Here is a 15,804-nt window from a genome sequence, read left to right on the forward strand (position 1 = left end):
GAAAACCAGTGCAGCAAATGGGGTTTTATTATTATGCAGATTTCTGAATACAACTAGGGTGCCAGAAATGGCTCACCCAACAGAGAATTCCCTCGGCAGTAGTACCTCCAAACTACACTCAGGAACTGCATCAGCCTCCAAGGACCGCGTCACCCTTCTATGGCTCTACGTCAGCTAGTCAGCTCTCAGTCTACCCCACGAAAATTCCTCAGCGCAGCCTCTTCAGCCCAACGTCAGCTCTGCAGCCTTCTACGTTGCCTGCATGAGCCTCTTGGCCCTCTACGTCCTTTGCGCTGGCCTCCTCAGCCTATGCGTCAGTGCTAGCTGCCTCTGCATCAGCGTTCCTAGCCTCTACACTATCTCTTCGACACTATCTTTGCCTCTCTGTTATGTATTCTCGGCCTTTTGCCAAACTGCCCCTCGCTGCAACTAATCACTGGTTTGATTTCCTCAACAAACCTCGCCCCAGAAAATTGAACTGACTAATCTCTTGTTATATACCTAGGGGGGATAATATGGGGTACCAAGGGAGGTACCCAAGATAATAATGTAATAATGGGATGGGCCATAGTAATAAATAAGGTGGTTAACCCATATCATGTAAGGGACCACAAGTAGTTAATAATAATGTAATGGGCCCATGGTATTAGTTGATGGTATGAGGGAACCATGGTAATGACCCATGGTATTGTATGTATGAGGCCTATATAGAGGCTAGAGACTCCATGTCAAGGAATATAGTGAAGGATTATTGTATGAACAGGCATATGGCTTGTGGAGTGTTCTCCTTCCTTAAGGAGTGAATGTATGGTGTTGCCCTACCTTAAGGGTTTGATATCAATAAAGAAGCATTTCTATCTATTTTAATCTTGTTATTCTTGGGTTTATTTATATTATCATATATTTCTGGGTTAGATCTACAACAAGTGGTATCAGAGCACTTTTCATATCAATAAAGAATCATTTCATATCATTTCTGGGTTTATTTGCATTATCATATATTTTAATATCAGATCTATAGTATTTCCGGGTTAGATCTACAACAAATGGTATCAGAGCACTTTCTTGGGCAAAAGTGGAGAAATTTTTTTTATTATTTTTTGCAGGATTTCGGGGGCGGCGAGAGTGCAGATCAGATCTGTACGTTTTGGTGCAAGATCTACTAAATCTAATCGCAGATCTGGATTATTTATGAAAAAAAGCCGATTTCAAAAAAAAAAATTGGTTGAATCAGAGTCCGAATGAAGGAGATATCAGGGCAGCGAGTGAGTTGCGGCACAGATCTGGACGTTCTGGTGCAAGATCTGCAAAATCTAATTGTAGATCTGGATTCTATGTGAAAAAATACCCGATTTCAAAAAAAAAAAATCGGTCGAACCGGAGTCCAGATGAGGGAGATATAGCTGATTTAAAATCAGCGCTTTTTTGCAAAAATTTTGGTGACGGCGGGAGAGTTGCAGCACAGATCTGAAATTCTAGTGTCTGGATCAAGATTTCTATCACATGGGAAGATGCAAAATGATTGTTCCATTTCTGAAAACAGGTCATAATAGGGATTCTGAGCAATATTGACGAAACTGTGACAATTTCAAATTTTCGCCAAGTAAGTGAATTTTTCTCAAACCCTCTTCATGGAGATGCTATATTTTACAGGGAAAGATAATGGTCCTACTATTGAAGAATTCATACAGAGATACAAGTACATACATGGGACACATTGGAAGATTCTAATGAAGCTTAATATGAGAGATGAGGCTGAAAAATGGTGGTTATCACTTGACCACAAGCAGTTGACCAAACTTTCAGATGCAGAATTTGAAAAACTCTTTTTGAACAAATGGTCTCGGGCTAGAAAAAAAGAGAATGAGACACATAAGGGGTTATTTGCTACAGGTGTCTCCTTATTGCAGGTTCATGGATTGATTCAGAAAGAGAAGATCATTGTTTCTATAAATCCTAGTTGCAAGCATAATTTCATCAATGTTAATTTGGCAAAAAAAATTGCAAGTTCCAGCAAAACAAATTGAAAATACACAGGTTGATGATAAGGATGTTCAAATTTACAAGGATTTGAAGCTTTCTATGGATAAATATGTGTTGCATGGTGATTTTTATACTTCAGAGATGGATAATATGGATGTTGTTTTGGGATATCCTTGGATGGAATCTGCGGGTACTATCAATATTAATGTGCAGAAGAAATTCCTGAAGCTCTGGTATAAAAAGAAGAAAATTACATTACAGGATATTTCCATTAATAAACAGGTAGAGTCCATGGAGGCTGAAGGAGAAGATGTTCTAGGGTCTAACGTATTAGATGATGAGCCAGTGATGATAGACAATCAAACACAAACAGAGGCTGAAGCAGAAAAGGTTACAGGTGCTGATACATCAGAGGAGGGCTCAGTGGTTGAAGTCATATTGGAAAAGAAGACACCACAACAGGCACCACAGCAGGGTGAATTAAAGAAAAAGACACCGTGGGTTAAAACTTCAACATATCATCACCCACATCACCCCGCAAGAAAACAACCAACAAGATGGCAACCAATTAGCCACAAGGACAACAACCCCGTATGATGGATAGCGAGGAGCGAAGATCCACCTACTACACATCAACACAGAAGAGCTACCATGGTCAACTTCCATCTCAAGCGAGCGAGGCACCAGCGAGATCGAGGGTTCACCTTTCTCTTGGATGGCTAGATGCACGTGCATGGTACCAGTGGACTACTCTTTTGAGTAGATCTTATTATTTGTGTTCTTCCCATGTTTCGGGGACGAAACATGCTAAGGGGGGTGGAGTGTTATATACCTAGGGGGGATAATATGGGGTACCAAGGGAGGTACCCAAGGTAATAATGTAATAATGGGATGGGCCATAGTAATAAATAAGGTGGTTAACCTATATCATGTAAGGGACCACAAGTAGTTAATAATAATGTAATGGGCCCATGGTATTAGTTGATGGTATGAGGGAACCATGGTAATGACCCATGGTATTGTATGTATGAAGCATATATAGAGGCTACAGACTCCATGTCAAGGAATATAGTGAAGGATTATTGTATGAACAGGCATATGGCTTGTGGAGTGTTCTCCTTCCTTAAGGAGTGAATATATGGTGTTGCCCTACCTTAAGGGTTTGATCAATAAATAATCATTTCATATTATTTATGGGTTTATTTGCATTATCTTGTATTTTCATATCAGATCTATAGTAATTCTGGGTTAGATCTATAACAAGTGGTATCAGAGCTACAACATCTCTCTTGGTATCTTGGTGTATCTCCAACTGACACTCAAGCCTCATCTTATACTTTTCATGTTGACAATTCAACAACCAAGATTAAGTCCCTAATCAACGGCTAAGATTAGATTTGGCTTGATCCTTGTTATTTAGAACTTTCTCACCCATATTATATTAATACACATTAATATTTTAATTTTCCTAAGTTTAGACATAGGAACTCCATTAAAAATATTGATTATTTTAATATCTCTCCATCCAGGTGGAGTTTATCCAAACGATTTTTGGGTCTTGGAGATCTCATGTGCCTTAGCTTCTCCACTAATTTTCATGGCTAGGGCACATCCGATGCTACCAAAAATCAACAAGGGTAATCCTTGGAGCCATGGATTTGGCATTTGGTTAAGCACGTACCCTAGTATGCATCCTACCCACAAATCACCTTTGTGTCATTATTGACCAAGGGCCATATTGAGATGGTTAAGCTTGCCAGGATTACCACCCATCTGGCCAATGGGTGAGGAGACTTAGGTGTGTGTGATCTTTACCAATGTCAGACGCGACTTCCATGGAGTCGGTTGTGGTAAATTGATCTCCCCTCATTGTTGGATGCAGGAGTTCTACCACTTGATCGTTGAGGATCAAGTTGGGTGAGAATTAGTCAGTGGACATAGGGTGTGTGATCTTTACCAAGGTCATTTATGACTGCCATGGACTTGATTGTGGTAAATCGATCCCCCCTATTGTTAATGTGGATCATTCTTCTTCTTCTATAGATGGAGTCATCATTGTTCAGCTGAGTTGAGATGAGATGATGGTGTAGCTATCAACGTCCCATATGTTGAGACATGTACATTTAAGATGAGACTTATGATGCAGCCGGAAATTCCTCCCTAGTTGAGAGGGAGTGTTGAAATTGGCAGCTTTGGTCATAATTTCATTCGCAAAATGATGAAAAAATTCATATTTACCAGCATAGATCCATCTCAAATACGGATCTAACATGAGCCGAGATGGATCCAAATTCTTCACTTGCAATTTTTTTTATGAGTAGATATAATTTAAATGTTTTATATAGTTATTAATTTTTTTTTTTTGGGATTTTTTAAAAAAATTGTTTTAGCTTACATGAGCAAAATTTCAACTTTGATGACACACAAACAAGGTTACACATCATACTAGGTTGTAGAATGAGCCTCTCGGCTCAATCAGTTTGACCAAGTCGGCCTCATGAACATCAAGTCGACCCCACATGTGTGAACAGCCACATCCTAAAATGCATATAAATAGAACTTCATTGAGCCTCATTTGGAGCATCTCATCACATCAATTCAATCTGAAATTCGCAAGAGTCTGCTCACACGTGCGAAGTAGTCAAAGCAACATTTTCTTCTCTGTGTTGACCAACATCTCTCTCTATTTTGACTTGCTTTAACTTGCGTTGACTTCGGTTTTTCAGGATATGTTTGACCAAGGGTTTTGACTGTGGTTGGACGCTAAACATCGCAGGAGACTTTGACTCTGTTTGACCGCACTTTTCATCTCTATTCTGGGCATGTTGACTGAGGTTGATCGCAGGTCAACTCTCTCTCCTTTGACCGAGAATTACAAGGACAAATTGACCAAGATATTGACTATTGAAAGAGACGGAAAATTAAAGTGATACGTTGACCATCTTCGACTAAGATATTCGCTCCTGTTTTGGCTCATTGACTTGGTTTGACCGCAGTGTTTGACTAGCGCGTTGACTACATGCTTTGACTGTGATTTGATCGAGGTTGACTATGGAAGTTATAGGCTGAAATTCAGCCCTTTGACAAAACTATTGACTGGTAACAGACTGTTGATTTTTCTCTCTCATTTGACTAGATTTGACTTGGTTGACTTGGAAAATCAAAGGTTGACTTTGACTATTTATGGATGTACAAATTGGATTATGTATCTCAGCTGAACATTGATTGAATATCTAAGAAGAAGAAGAATTGATTTTGGGTTTTCTCCCTTGTGGGGTTTTTCCCTAGCCTTTGACCAAAAATATTTGTTTCATTATGCTTGGTTATCTTCTATTGTGCATTACTATATATTGTTCTATCTATAATTATGTAACTACTACTAGGGTGAATGAAATTGAATGATACATTGTTTCAAGTAATTATAACAACAAAACTTATGGAAAATTAACAATAGGTATGGCCTCGACCCATTTCATGAAATAGTCCGTGGCAGTGAGGATCCACTTGTGCCTGTTGCTTGAATTATATTGAAATTCTCTGATGAAATCAAGACCCCATTATTAGAAAGAAACTTCTAACACTCTTAAGGGGTAGAGCAGGAAGGTATTGTTTACCAGTGAACAATTGGTACAATTGGCACTTCTTGACAAAGTTCAAAGTATCAGCGAAAATAGTAGGCTAGTAGTACCTTGCTCTCAATATTTTGTGTGTGATGGTCCTAGCAACATAATATCCCCCAAAAAAACCTATGTGAAATTCTTTGATCAAATTCTCAGATTCCATGTGGTTTACACATCGAAGAATAATTCCATCCAGGCTCATCCAACCAAGGCCATCTTGAGTAAAACAATATTTAGTCGCCTTTAGTGTAAGAGCCCTTATTTTGTGATCCACTAATTCGGGAGCAGCCGAATAATAACTAAATCACCAAAAACTTAAATCACTGGTATCATTAACTTCTAGAATTAAAAATATGCAACAAAAATAAACCAGAGAGATGAATCACACATTGCAAAATTAATTAACCCACAAACAATTCTCTTTCATTTCATTATCTGAGGGTTTTTCGACCAACAGAGATACAAGGAAAAATACAATTTGAAACCTGCAACTCGACTCCCTCAAAAATGAATTCAGCCCGAGTAAATTGGCCCCAAGGAAATCTGCCACAAGATGAAATCGTTCTAAAGAAATAATCACTAATGAAATAATAATTGAATCACCAAAAATTAAGATCATTTTAACTTCTAGAATTAAAAATATGCAGCAAAAATAAACTAGAGAGATCAATCACACACTGCAAAATTAAGTAACCCATAAACAATTCTTCGTCATTTCATTATCCAGAAAAATTGGGTTTTTCAACCCACAAAGATACAAGGAAAAATGCAATCTGGAACCTGCAACTCGGCTCCCTTAGAATGAATTCGGCCCACGTAAATCGGCCTCAAGGAAATCTGCCACCAGATGAAATTGCTTTGAAGAAATCGACCTCCAACAAGCAGATATGTGCCCTCCAGCAACTCGATCTGTGCCCAGCCACTAATGTGCACCGGAAAAACACCAACACTCCAGCAACTCAGCCTCCTCCAAACAAATATGATCTCCTTCCGGAAACTCACCCCTACAATCTCTATTGAACGACGAATAAACCAACACTCCCCACGTGTTTCGCGATATGTGCCTAACCACCTCTCATGGATCTGTTAACTCTGGCGATGTGTCCGTTTACTAACACCTACGAGTTTTGGTGTAACGAAGATCATAATTCCAACAAGTGGTATCAGAACCAAAGGTCTCAAGTTCGAATCACACTCGACTCGCATTAGGGACATTGGATAAACCAACACTCCCCACATGTTTCACAACATGTGCTTAACTACCTCTCGTGGATCCGTTAACTCTGGCGATGTGTTCATTAACTGCCACCCTGCAGGTTTTTGTGTAACAGAGATTGTGATTCCAACAATCTCCTCCAACTCAACCCTCCTAGATTCACTGAAACCCACTCATACTTCCTCCTTCTCTGCAGATTGGTCACTGAGCCACTCTCACTACAGAGAAAATCACTCACACACTTGTGCTCTTCGTTGTGTGTTCACATTCATTGCTAACCTCCATTTATAACCTTCATTGATGTTGATTTCCATAGGGCCTTCTATACTAGTAAGTACTTCTAATAATTTAATTCTTTTACACATTTTATTCATGATTTCATCATTAAGTAAATAACCAAAAGACATCAACAGTATAACATTTATGACAAAAGAATCATGAAGAGATAGCCAAAACAAGGAACACAAGAGTTTACCCCGGCAAAACCCAACAACCTTTTCAACAGAGAAATTCTTTAGTTCAATAGAGATACATCTTCGTCAAACACTAGGTCAAACCTGGTCCATCCTCCTAATCAAGTCATTTGCCCACAAAATTTGATCTGAATAGGTCTGCTTATAATTAGGCCTTTTTCCTTCCATAGAACTTGATTCTTCCATAGAAAATTTGGACCCTTCACAGAGATTCAGTCCAGCATTTCATCTTCTCTTTTCATTCAACACAAAGATTTGGTTCAGCACTTCGTCCTACTCCTTTTCATCCATCACAGAGATTCGTTCTTGCAACAGAGCACAAAGAATTTCGGTCCCTCAACAGAAGTACTAACACAAAAATTCATATGTGTGTGTGTGTGTGTGTGTGTGTGTGCTAGCCTAATGGGTACCTTTTAGACACTAGGCCGACTTGACTAAGAAACGGTCAACTTCATATTTTTAATCCTAAAATTCATTTTTTACAAATTCAAATTTTTATCTTTTACAATTGACATGAAGAACGTGTCTTTTAATATTTTCTTTTTGTTAAAATTGGCAACTAGGGCCAAACTCCATGTGGGTGATCTTATTTATGGCAGCTGATATTTTTCTTGGATTCCTCTCATCGAGAGGCGTAGGATTGATCTAAAGATCATCCGATTCCGACATGTATTCATGGAGATATGAATTTATTTGTATTACTTGACAATTTGTCAAGGTCGGCCAGCAACCAAATTACCCTAGTCAACCTCAACCTTGCACTATAAATAGAGGTGGCCTTCAAGTCATTTCACACACACTTCACTCAAGATCTCTATCCACTCGTTTGGGTCTGGTGGAAAGAGAGGTCGAGATGATGATGCCCTAGACGCAGGAGAAAAGGAGACAAAGAGAGATGCCCTAGCCGCAGATTAAAGGAGGCCCTAATTCTCTGTCCTAAAGGGGATAAAACCACAGTGAAGAGAGGCTCCTACACTTTCCAAAGGAGCCCTAATCCACAGCTTAAGAAGGCCTAAATCCGCAGTCTATTGAGCCCTAATTCACAGCTAAAGAGTGACCCTAACTCCGCAGCAATTAGACCCTAATACGCAGCTACAGGAGACATAATCTGCTGGTCAAAAGTTGTCCTAACCGCAGTCAAAAGAAGGCTTAGTCACAGCAAGAGGGAGGCCTAAGTTGCAGCCTAGAAGGAGGCCTCATACGCAGCTCAAAAGAGACCTAGCTGCAGTCACCTAAGCCGCTGTCATGATGAATGATAAAATCACATTGTTGTAGGTGACAGCATAGCCTGTTTCAGGATTGTTTGGGTATGATCAAGCTGTTCTTGAACTCGGTATGTTGGGCAGAAGAATCTGCAAAAAGGAGGAGCTACAGACTGTTGTTTAAGGGTTGTTTGGATCACTGTTTGAAGGGACCAAAGCTACAGTCCACTGCTGGGCTAGGCCGCAGGCCATAACCAGCAGTTGGGGCCTTTTTAGGAGTTGTGTTCAAAAGGTTAGCAGCCTATAAGGCAGCGTATCATTGGAGGACTGTATGAAGGCTAGAAGGCTAGCAGTAAATAGGTGAACTGTGGGGTATGTTTAAGGTGTTGTGCCACTCAGAGCTTGTGCCCTAACAAGTGACCAGGTCTGCCATGAAATGCACTAGTCCTTGCAGTGTATGAAAGATGCCAGATTAGCAGCCTTGTCATGATCAGTGAAGCAGCGAAGGAAGGAGAGTCTTATTGAAGGAAAGCCTCAGTATTCTGGGTAATTGGTTGAGTTGTTCTAGGCCTATCATCTGCTGCATATCTTCAGTCCTTGGTGTCAGAATTCTAACCTCATTGTGTCATTTTCATGGAGAAGATCTTTGAGCTCCTATTTGGCAAGTCAAGTATTGACTTCAAATCATTGTACTCTATTTCTTTCTCTCTGCTGAACTATTGAATAATATAAGAAGAATTGATCAAGGGTTTCCGCACATTGGGGTTTGTCCCTGGCTGGTGGCACATCTTGTGTCCTCTTGTCTTAGGTTGTCTTCCACTGTTTAGGTTTATGTTCTATCTGCACTTTACTATCATGCTGATGTGATTGCTAATCTGAACATTGACATTGGGCTAATATGAAAAATTGAAGTAAATTGCTCTAAGCATAGAACATACCAAAATTTAACACTTTTTGACCCAAGCCTAAAGAACATGCTTACAAAATACATTAAAGTTTAAAATAGTAATTATGAAGACCGACCATAGTTACAAAATTCAACATTTGAGTCCAAATATCTAACCCCACTCTCCCCTCTAAAAACATCCTGAATCTTCCTTCTAGAAACATCTTGAAGATCAGCAGTTGAGATTATTTCTATGTCACTTAAATAATTAAATGATTTATCCTTATAGTCCACAATAATTAATTGACTTTAATTATTGTACTTTTCCTGAAAACTTAGGAAATAAGATAAAAATCACTAGAAGAGGCAAATAACGTCTTCTGCATGCTAAGACACCAAGCAATTCTGTAAGACCTTCCAATGCTACTTGCATCAATAGTTTTTAGTCCAAATTGAATTCTGGAAGAAGCGTCACAATCAAGGGTCTGTAATGAACAATCGTAGAGACCTAAGAAGTCTTGATGTTGTGTTTTGATGATTGAAATCTTATTATAAGTTGTAAAGGCTTATGAGCAGGTTATAGAAGTTTTGGATACAATGACAAAACAAGTTCCAAGAAGGGGATCTGGCTGACAAGATTGATGAACATGTTGAGTTGGGCATGGACATCTTTCAGTGATAGTGATTACAGCAAAGGAAGTACTTGCAAGATTGGCTGTGACAATGGCAGTATTTGCAGGTCGACAGTGTTGTGACAGCATAACATAAGTTAACTATTGGACAGAAGCAGTGGCAATTCAGGGTCATTAACAACAGTGATTTGACAGGTGATCATAGCAGTGGTTGTGTGTACAGTGATCATGTGCAATGGCTAAGTAGCATAATCTATTTTGTTATCTTCAAGGTGGTAGGGTTGTGCACGGAGGAGACCGAAGACTCCTTTAGGTTGGTGGCTAAGAATATCTTCATTCTTTAGAGTGGCAGGATGGTGCTAAGGCAAGTTGGTTCTTGTGCAGCAGAGGGTGTTGGTGCATCGTTTCAGTTGGAACTGATAAAATCAGGGGATTGGTGCCTCCTTCCAGTTGATGTTGGAAAATCTTGGAAGTTGGTGTTTTTTATGTAATCCTTAAGATATATAATAATAGTGTTTTGTGGTTTTCTCTCGTTTGGGTTTCCACGTAAAAATCTCGAGTATTGTGTGTGATGTTCTGCATTGTTGAATGGTATTGTTAATTGTTAATGTTTACATGATATTATTTATATGTTAAAAAGTAACCAAAATTGATTCACAACCCTTCCCCCCCCCCCCCCCAAATATTGGTGAATATTCCAACAGTTTGCACATGCAAGGTAATGGTAAATTCCATCTAGGATTAGTGGGTGACTCGTCCACATTAGATATAGGCCTAATGGTTAAGAGCATGTGCTTCTTCATAAGGGGTCACATGTTCAAATCCAGAGGGGGGTAGAGTATGTACATCTTTGTAGACTCCAGCAATCAAATTGTTGCACAAAGGCAAGTCCCTTGTCCCGTAAACAAGGGGGTCTCATACACCAATTTGGTGTTTGGCTTGGCTGTGACCTTAAAATTAGATAATTATTATTATTATTATTATGAATTTAAACCTTACATTTTTTACTCCACGTATACATCGTCAAAATGTACATCCTACCTCTTGTTTCCAGAAAGAGAACAGCAAGAGCCAGTAAACCATTTCCAAGTATTTCTTGGCAGATTCTGATAAGAAAATTATAATTCCATGCTGTAAATATAGCCTTTTTCTAAATACATTTCAAAAAGAGGTGTGGGCAGATCCCATGACTTAGAAGGTAGTTAAGAAAATAATAAAGAAACTAAAGGTTTAATACTGTTAAATAATGTTGTTTCTATACTATAAATTCATCTTCTGCAAATTGTAGCTATTTTTGAGATGGAATCCTCTAAACGTCTGCAATTAAAGCACAATACACAATATCTAGCCCAGGTGTTAATATACAATATTTTGGTGAAGCTCGAGATTATTTTTGTATTGCATTTATAAAGAAATTTCAACATGTTATCCTGATGGTTATATTCCATGTTATTTTAGATTTATGACTTGCTTTCACACCCGCACATTGTATTTACACTGATGCACTCCTTTTAGTCCCACTGACCTACTTTTGTGGTCATTTCTTGGGCATTAATACATTATCTATTGTATCATATCTTATCAAACCTTTTTCTTATGCTATCTAAAGAGGGCCTTACCATGCTTTCTCAAGAGCCTCACAGAAATAGGTAGGTCAGTAATTTGATAGATGAACATATAAGCTTACATAGACAGAAATTAACATAGGTCGAGTCATTGCAAAAGATAAGCACAGTTAACCCCACAGATGAAATAAGCACACAAATCACCTTCAGTAACACAATTTTCAAAACGTTATCAGTGTCTGTTTTAGACTCTAGTCACACCTTCTGCTGAGTGACGTAGATATGGATTTCTCAATTAAGTGTATATAAAGGACTTTTACATACCTTTTCTACAGCCAAAGTGGCCGTCAACTGAGATATGCGTCCTTGTTCTGTTCAAACAAAGAGCATGTAAAAGATCTATCAGCCAGTAGAAGAAAAGTATGGCTCTTAAAGAAGCTCCAGTGGAAGAATGTTTCAAAGAAAGTATGGTTTACAAGAAAGCATACTAATTAGAATAGTATTTTACTGAAATTAAGCATGCACTGAAAAGTTGGAAAGAAGAAAATGCAAAAATAATCTACTCATATCACTTCACCCTTAATGTCATTGTCACGTTTCTAGGTGTAAACACAATTGGAGTATATTTGAGGATCTGAGTGCATTCAAACAAAGAAATTATACTCCTTACAAAAACAGCTAAATGATTTGATTTTCAAGTAATATGACTGTCAATGAGGCACGATCAATTGTCAAAATCATCTATGAGGATCACATAGTCTTGGAGTAGATCGATCTCTCCTTGGATTGGATTGCAAAGAGTCATCCACCAACTTTTCCACAAAATGTGACTTTATCTAAATGGACTTAGAACCTCCTAAACCACTGAATGTGGATGAGTTAAGGTGGAGAAACTGTGGGGATAGCCCCTCAAAAGGGAGTTTTTCAACAGAAGCAGAGGTTAATACAAATGACATTCTTGAGGAATCAGCATATGATGGTGATCCTAATGAGTCATGGCTCATGACTCCTGACAATGCTTACTACCTATATCTGGGTTGGATGAGTTTTGGACTTTATTGGCCATCTATTGCCTCAACATTTATGTATTATGTCTAAATCTATGAATTAGTTTCTCAAAACATTACCAATAAGTATCCCAGAACATTTAAATTATGTATTTAAATGTGATTTTTCCTATTTTCACCCCTGCATGCAATATAAAGTATCAAATTTGCATATTTGGCATCGAATTGTTCATATATCCATTCTTACTCATGAATTTATATTTCTTTTAATAAAATATTTTGAATATTTATGTATTTTTTAATTTTTCCAAGTCAACTTCGAGTTTTGTGACTGAGGTTAAAACAAATCCAAGCTGAAGGGTTCACTGAGCCTGATCCAGATTCCAATCCCGAGAAATATAGATTTGGTACACATGATATTGTGTATAGAGAGTGCTATATACATAGCATGCAGAATGTCCAATGCTACCTGCCAGATGTACCTAGCAGAGAAAGGAAGAGAAACATCAAAGTTGGACAAGGCACTGGTCAAAGTTTCAAGTCCAAAAGTCCTGCAGGGCAATTTTGCCCCAACTTCTTCTCTCTTCTTTCTCTATGCAATTTCTGTACCCCATGAGGGAATTGTAAAAGATGTCACTACCATGATGAACTTATGTATAAGGAAGTTGCTCCAGAGTGTTTTTTTCATTTAATTATGTTTTGCTTTTTAGAGATTAATAATTAATTGAGTTTTTTCACTCACATCCTCCAAAGCTAGATTGTGTCTTAATCCCTGGGCCCTAAAGGTGCTATTTAAGTCTAGGATCAATGTATATTACCATGCTAGGCATTATATCGAGTCTTACGGAATTGCATTTGGTTTTAAAGGATTTTTTAATAATTAAAAATTTCCCACAAAAAGAAAATTTTAAAATAAATTTCATGTCATAAATAAAAAGTGGTACTAGAATGTTTCATAAGACATCTAGGTACTCGATTTTCATCCTCAGAGTACCCATATTACCTTAGAACCCCTTTTGGGTGAGAATTTTGATTTTTTCTTTAGGAAAAATCAATTTTCCTCGAAAAGGTGAGAAAAACGACAAAAAAACAAGAAATTAAATAAAAGAAAACATGTTTTTCCTTGTCTCTAGTCAAACTAGTGCTCTCAACCACTTGAGAAAGGTTGATGAGGCACTAAGTAGAGTTCACAACACATGTGGCTTTGGGAGGAGTTTCCAAAAAAGGGGATGCAAATCCAAGGACAGGGACATGTCGCTCATATTGAACACGAGAATGCGACAACGCTCAGGACAGAAGTTGTCACTCGGATCCCTATCCTCTCTGTTTAATTTGTCTCCTAATTGCCGACTAAGGGGGGTAGTCCCTATGGATGAAAAGATAAACCACTTGTTGGGAACCAACAAGTGAAGGAGACACAATTGAATGGCCTTGTTACAGCTTAATTTTGCAAGGGTCCTACGAGGGGTTCCAAAGGGACTACTACTAGATCAAGTGACAACAATGGGACAAGACCAACTGTCACCTCGGACAATGTCCCCAGTGCTTTAAAGATTTTCACCGATGGGAGGAGTCCCGGTATAGGGAAATCACTAAAATGATGAGGTCAATAATGATGCGCAATGTGATTTCCAATGCCCATTCAAACATGAGGCTTAGATAATAGGTTTCTTGTTTTAGAAGCAAAAGAAGGGCTCTCCAAGAAAGGCTTAAGGGAAGGATGACCTCGAGTTTAGGAATATTCAAAAAATGATGAATGCTTAAGATCAAAACTTCAAAAATCCCTCACTTATGATTGATGTGTTTATACTAGGGTTCAAAGTGAGGCAAGGATGGCTCATTCAATGGAAAGATTCAATTAAAGTGTGAGTTTTGGGCGAGCCTAGGGTGACTTTCCACAAAAAACCCCTTGAGATAAATACTATAAGAGACTAAGGGTTGAGAGATATATCATGGTAAAGGCTCATCCAATGATAACCTATAGTTAAAAGAAAAGGCTTTGAATGATGAACTACAAAGTGGGAAACCTTCAAGAAATCCCCAAGTCAAAGGAGCTTCAAGGGTTACCTCTTCGTGTGATAGCTAGGGCATCAATTTATTTCAAATTCCACCATCGGAATTCGTTCAAAACTAGAGGATACCTAGAGGAGACATAAATGAAGAAATTTGTTCGGATTGAATCCTAGAATTCCTCCTCCCTAAAATTTCACACGAATCCCTAAAAAATCTCCTTATCCTTAGCGAACAAAGAAAAGAGGTGAAAGAATGATATTTCGTTAAGTTAATGTGATCACCATGGAACTGGGAATAGTGCTTACTCTATTGGGAGAATGGAGTCAAGAATGAGATTGATTTAGGGTTTTGTTCTATCAAGGAGGCTAATTGCAGTTTCACATGGCCTAATGAAACAACTACCTAGCTACAAGGATTTATACTTCGACTTGTCAAAAAATGGAGTTTTAGGGTTAGGTTTTCAAAAAAAAACCCTAGGAACATTCGCTTTTTCTTGCCCAATGAATAATGCATGCAATAGATCAAGACTACCAAAGTGATTCAAGATTTTCGCAAAATTTGGAGCAGAAGCAACATCATGATGCAGTTTTTCATACATTAAACATATAATGAAAATTTCGCATAAAAGAGAAACCTACATGGCAGAAAAAGTATATCCATCCATCACATTTGCAGGAGAGAACCTACAAAATAGAATAGCATTAACCCAAACATCAAAATGCATTAAATAATCTCCAATTCGTCCTTCAATAGCTATAGCAAAATTCCAAAAGAAAAATCGATCCATATCCAAGTCATGATGAGTTACAAATGAGGCCTCACGTGTATTTATATGAGCCTCTAATAGATCAATGAGTCTAATAGCCTAGCAAACCCCTAAAATTGTCTCTAATGTGAAAAATAACACCCTAATTGGTGACAAGCCCACCAAATAACTCCATAGCATGAAAAATAAACCTCTCAGGAGGGCCGAAATGATAATACAATAGCTATGAGGGTCATTGGAAGGCCTGGTGAAGTCCAACATGTGCCAAAATGGATGGAAGGGCTCCAAAAATAGTAATGAAGGGGTTGGCCCCTTCATCTCCAAGCAAATAACCTATAGTGCCCCCAAGTGGTTGTGGAGTCACAAAAACATCATCATGGGTCTCCAAGTGGATTGAACAAGCCTATATCCCATCTGTAAGGGTTGGAACAATGATGCAAG

At 38.4% G+C, this 15,804-nt stretch overlaps 1 protein-coding gene across 1 annotated transcript in view; it reads right to left on the reverse strand.

The window, feature by feature from the left end:
* Window positions 1-15,804, reverse strand: part of LOC149186782 (U2 small nuclear ribonucleoprotein auxiliary factor-like protein) — a 287,216-nt gene that overhangs the window by 115,589 nt on the left and 155,823 nt on the right. Inside the window, exon 4 of the mRNA XM_089411123.1 lies at window positions 11,902-11,948. Within this exon, the coding sequence (XP_089267249.1) occupies window positions 11,902-11,948 (47 nt within the window). The remainder of the gene's footprint in view (window positions 1-11,901; window positions 11,949-15,804) is intronic.

Source organism: Pinus tabuliformis, chromosome 3_1, assembly GCF_031772625.1.
Source record: "Pinus tabuliformis cultivar Carrire ecotype Pingquan chromosome 3_1, CPIR1, whole genome shotgun sequence".
Lineage (NCBI taxonomy): Eukaryota > Viridiplantae > Streptophyta > Pinopsida > Pinales > Pinaceae > Pinus > Pinus tabuliformis.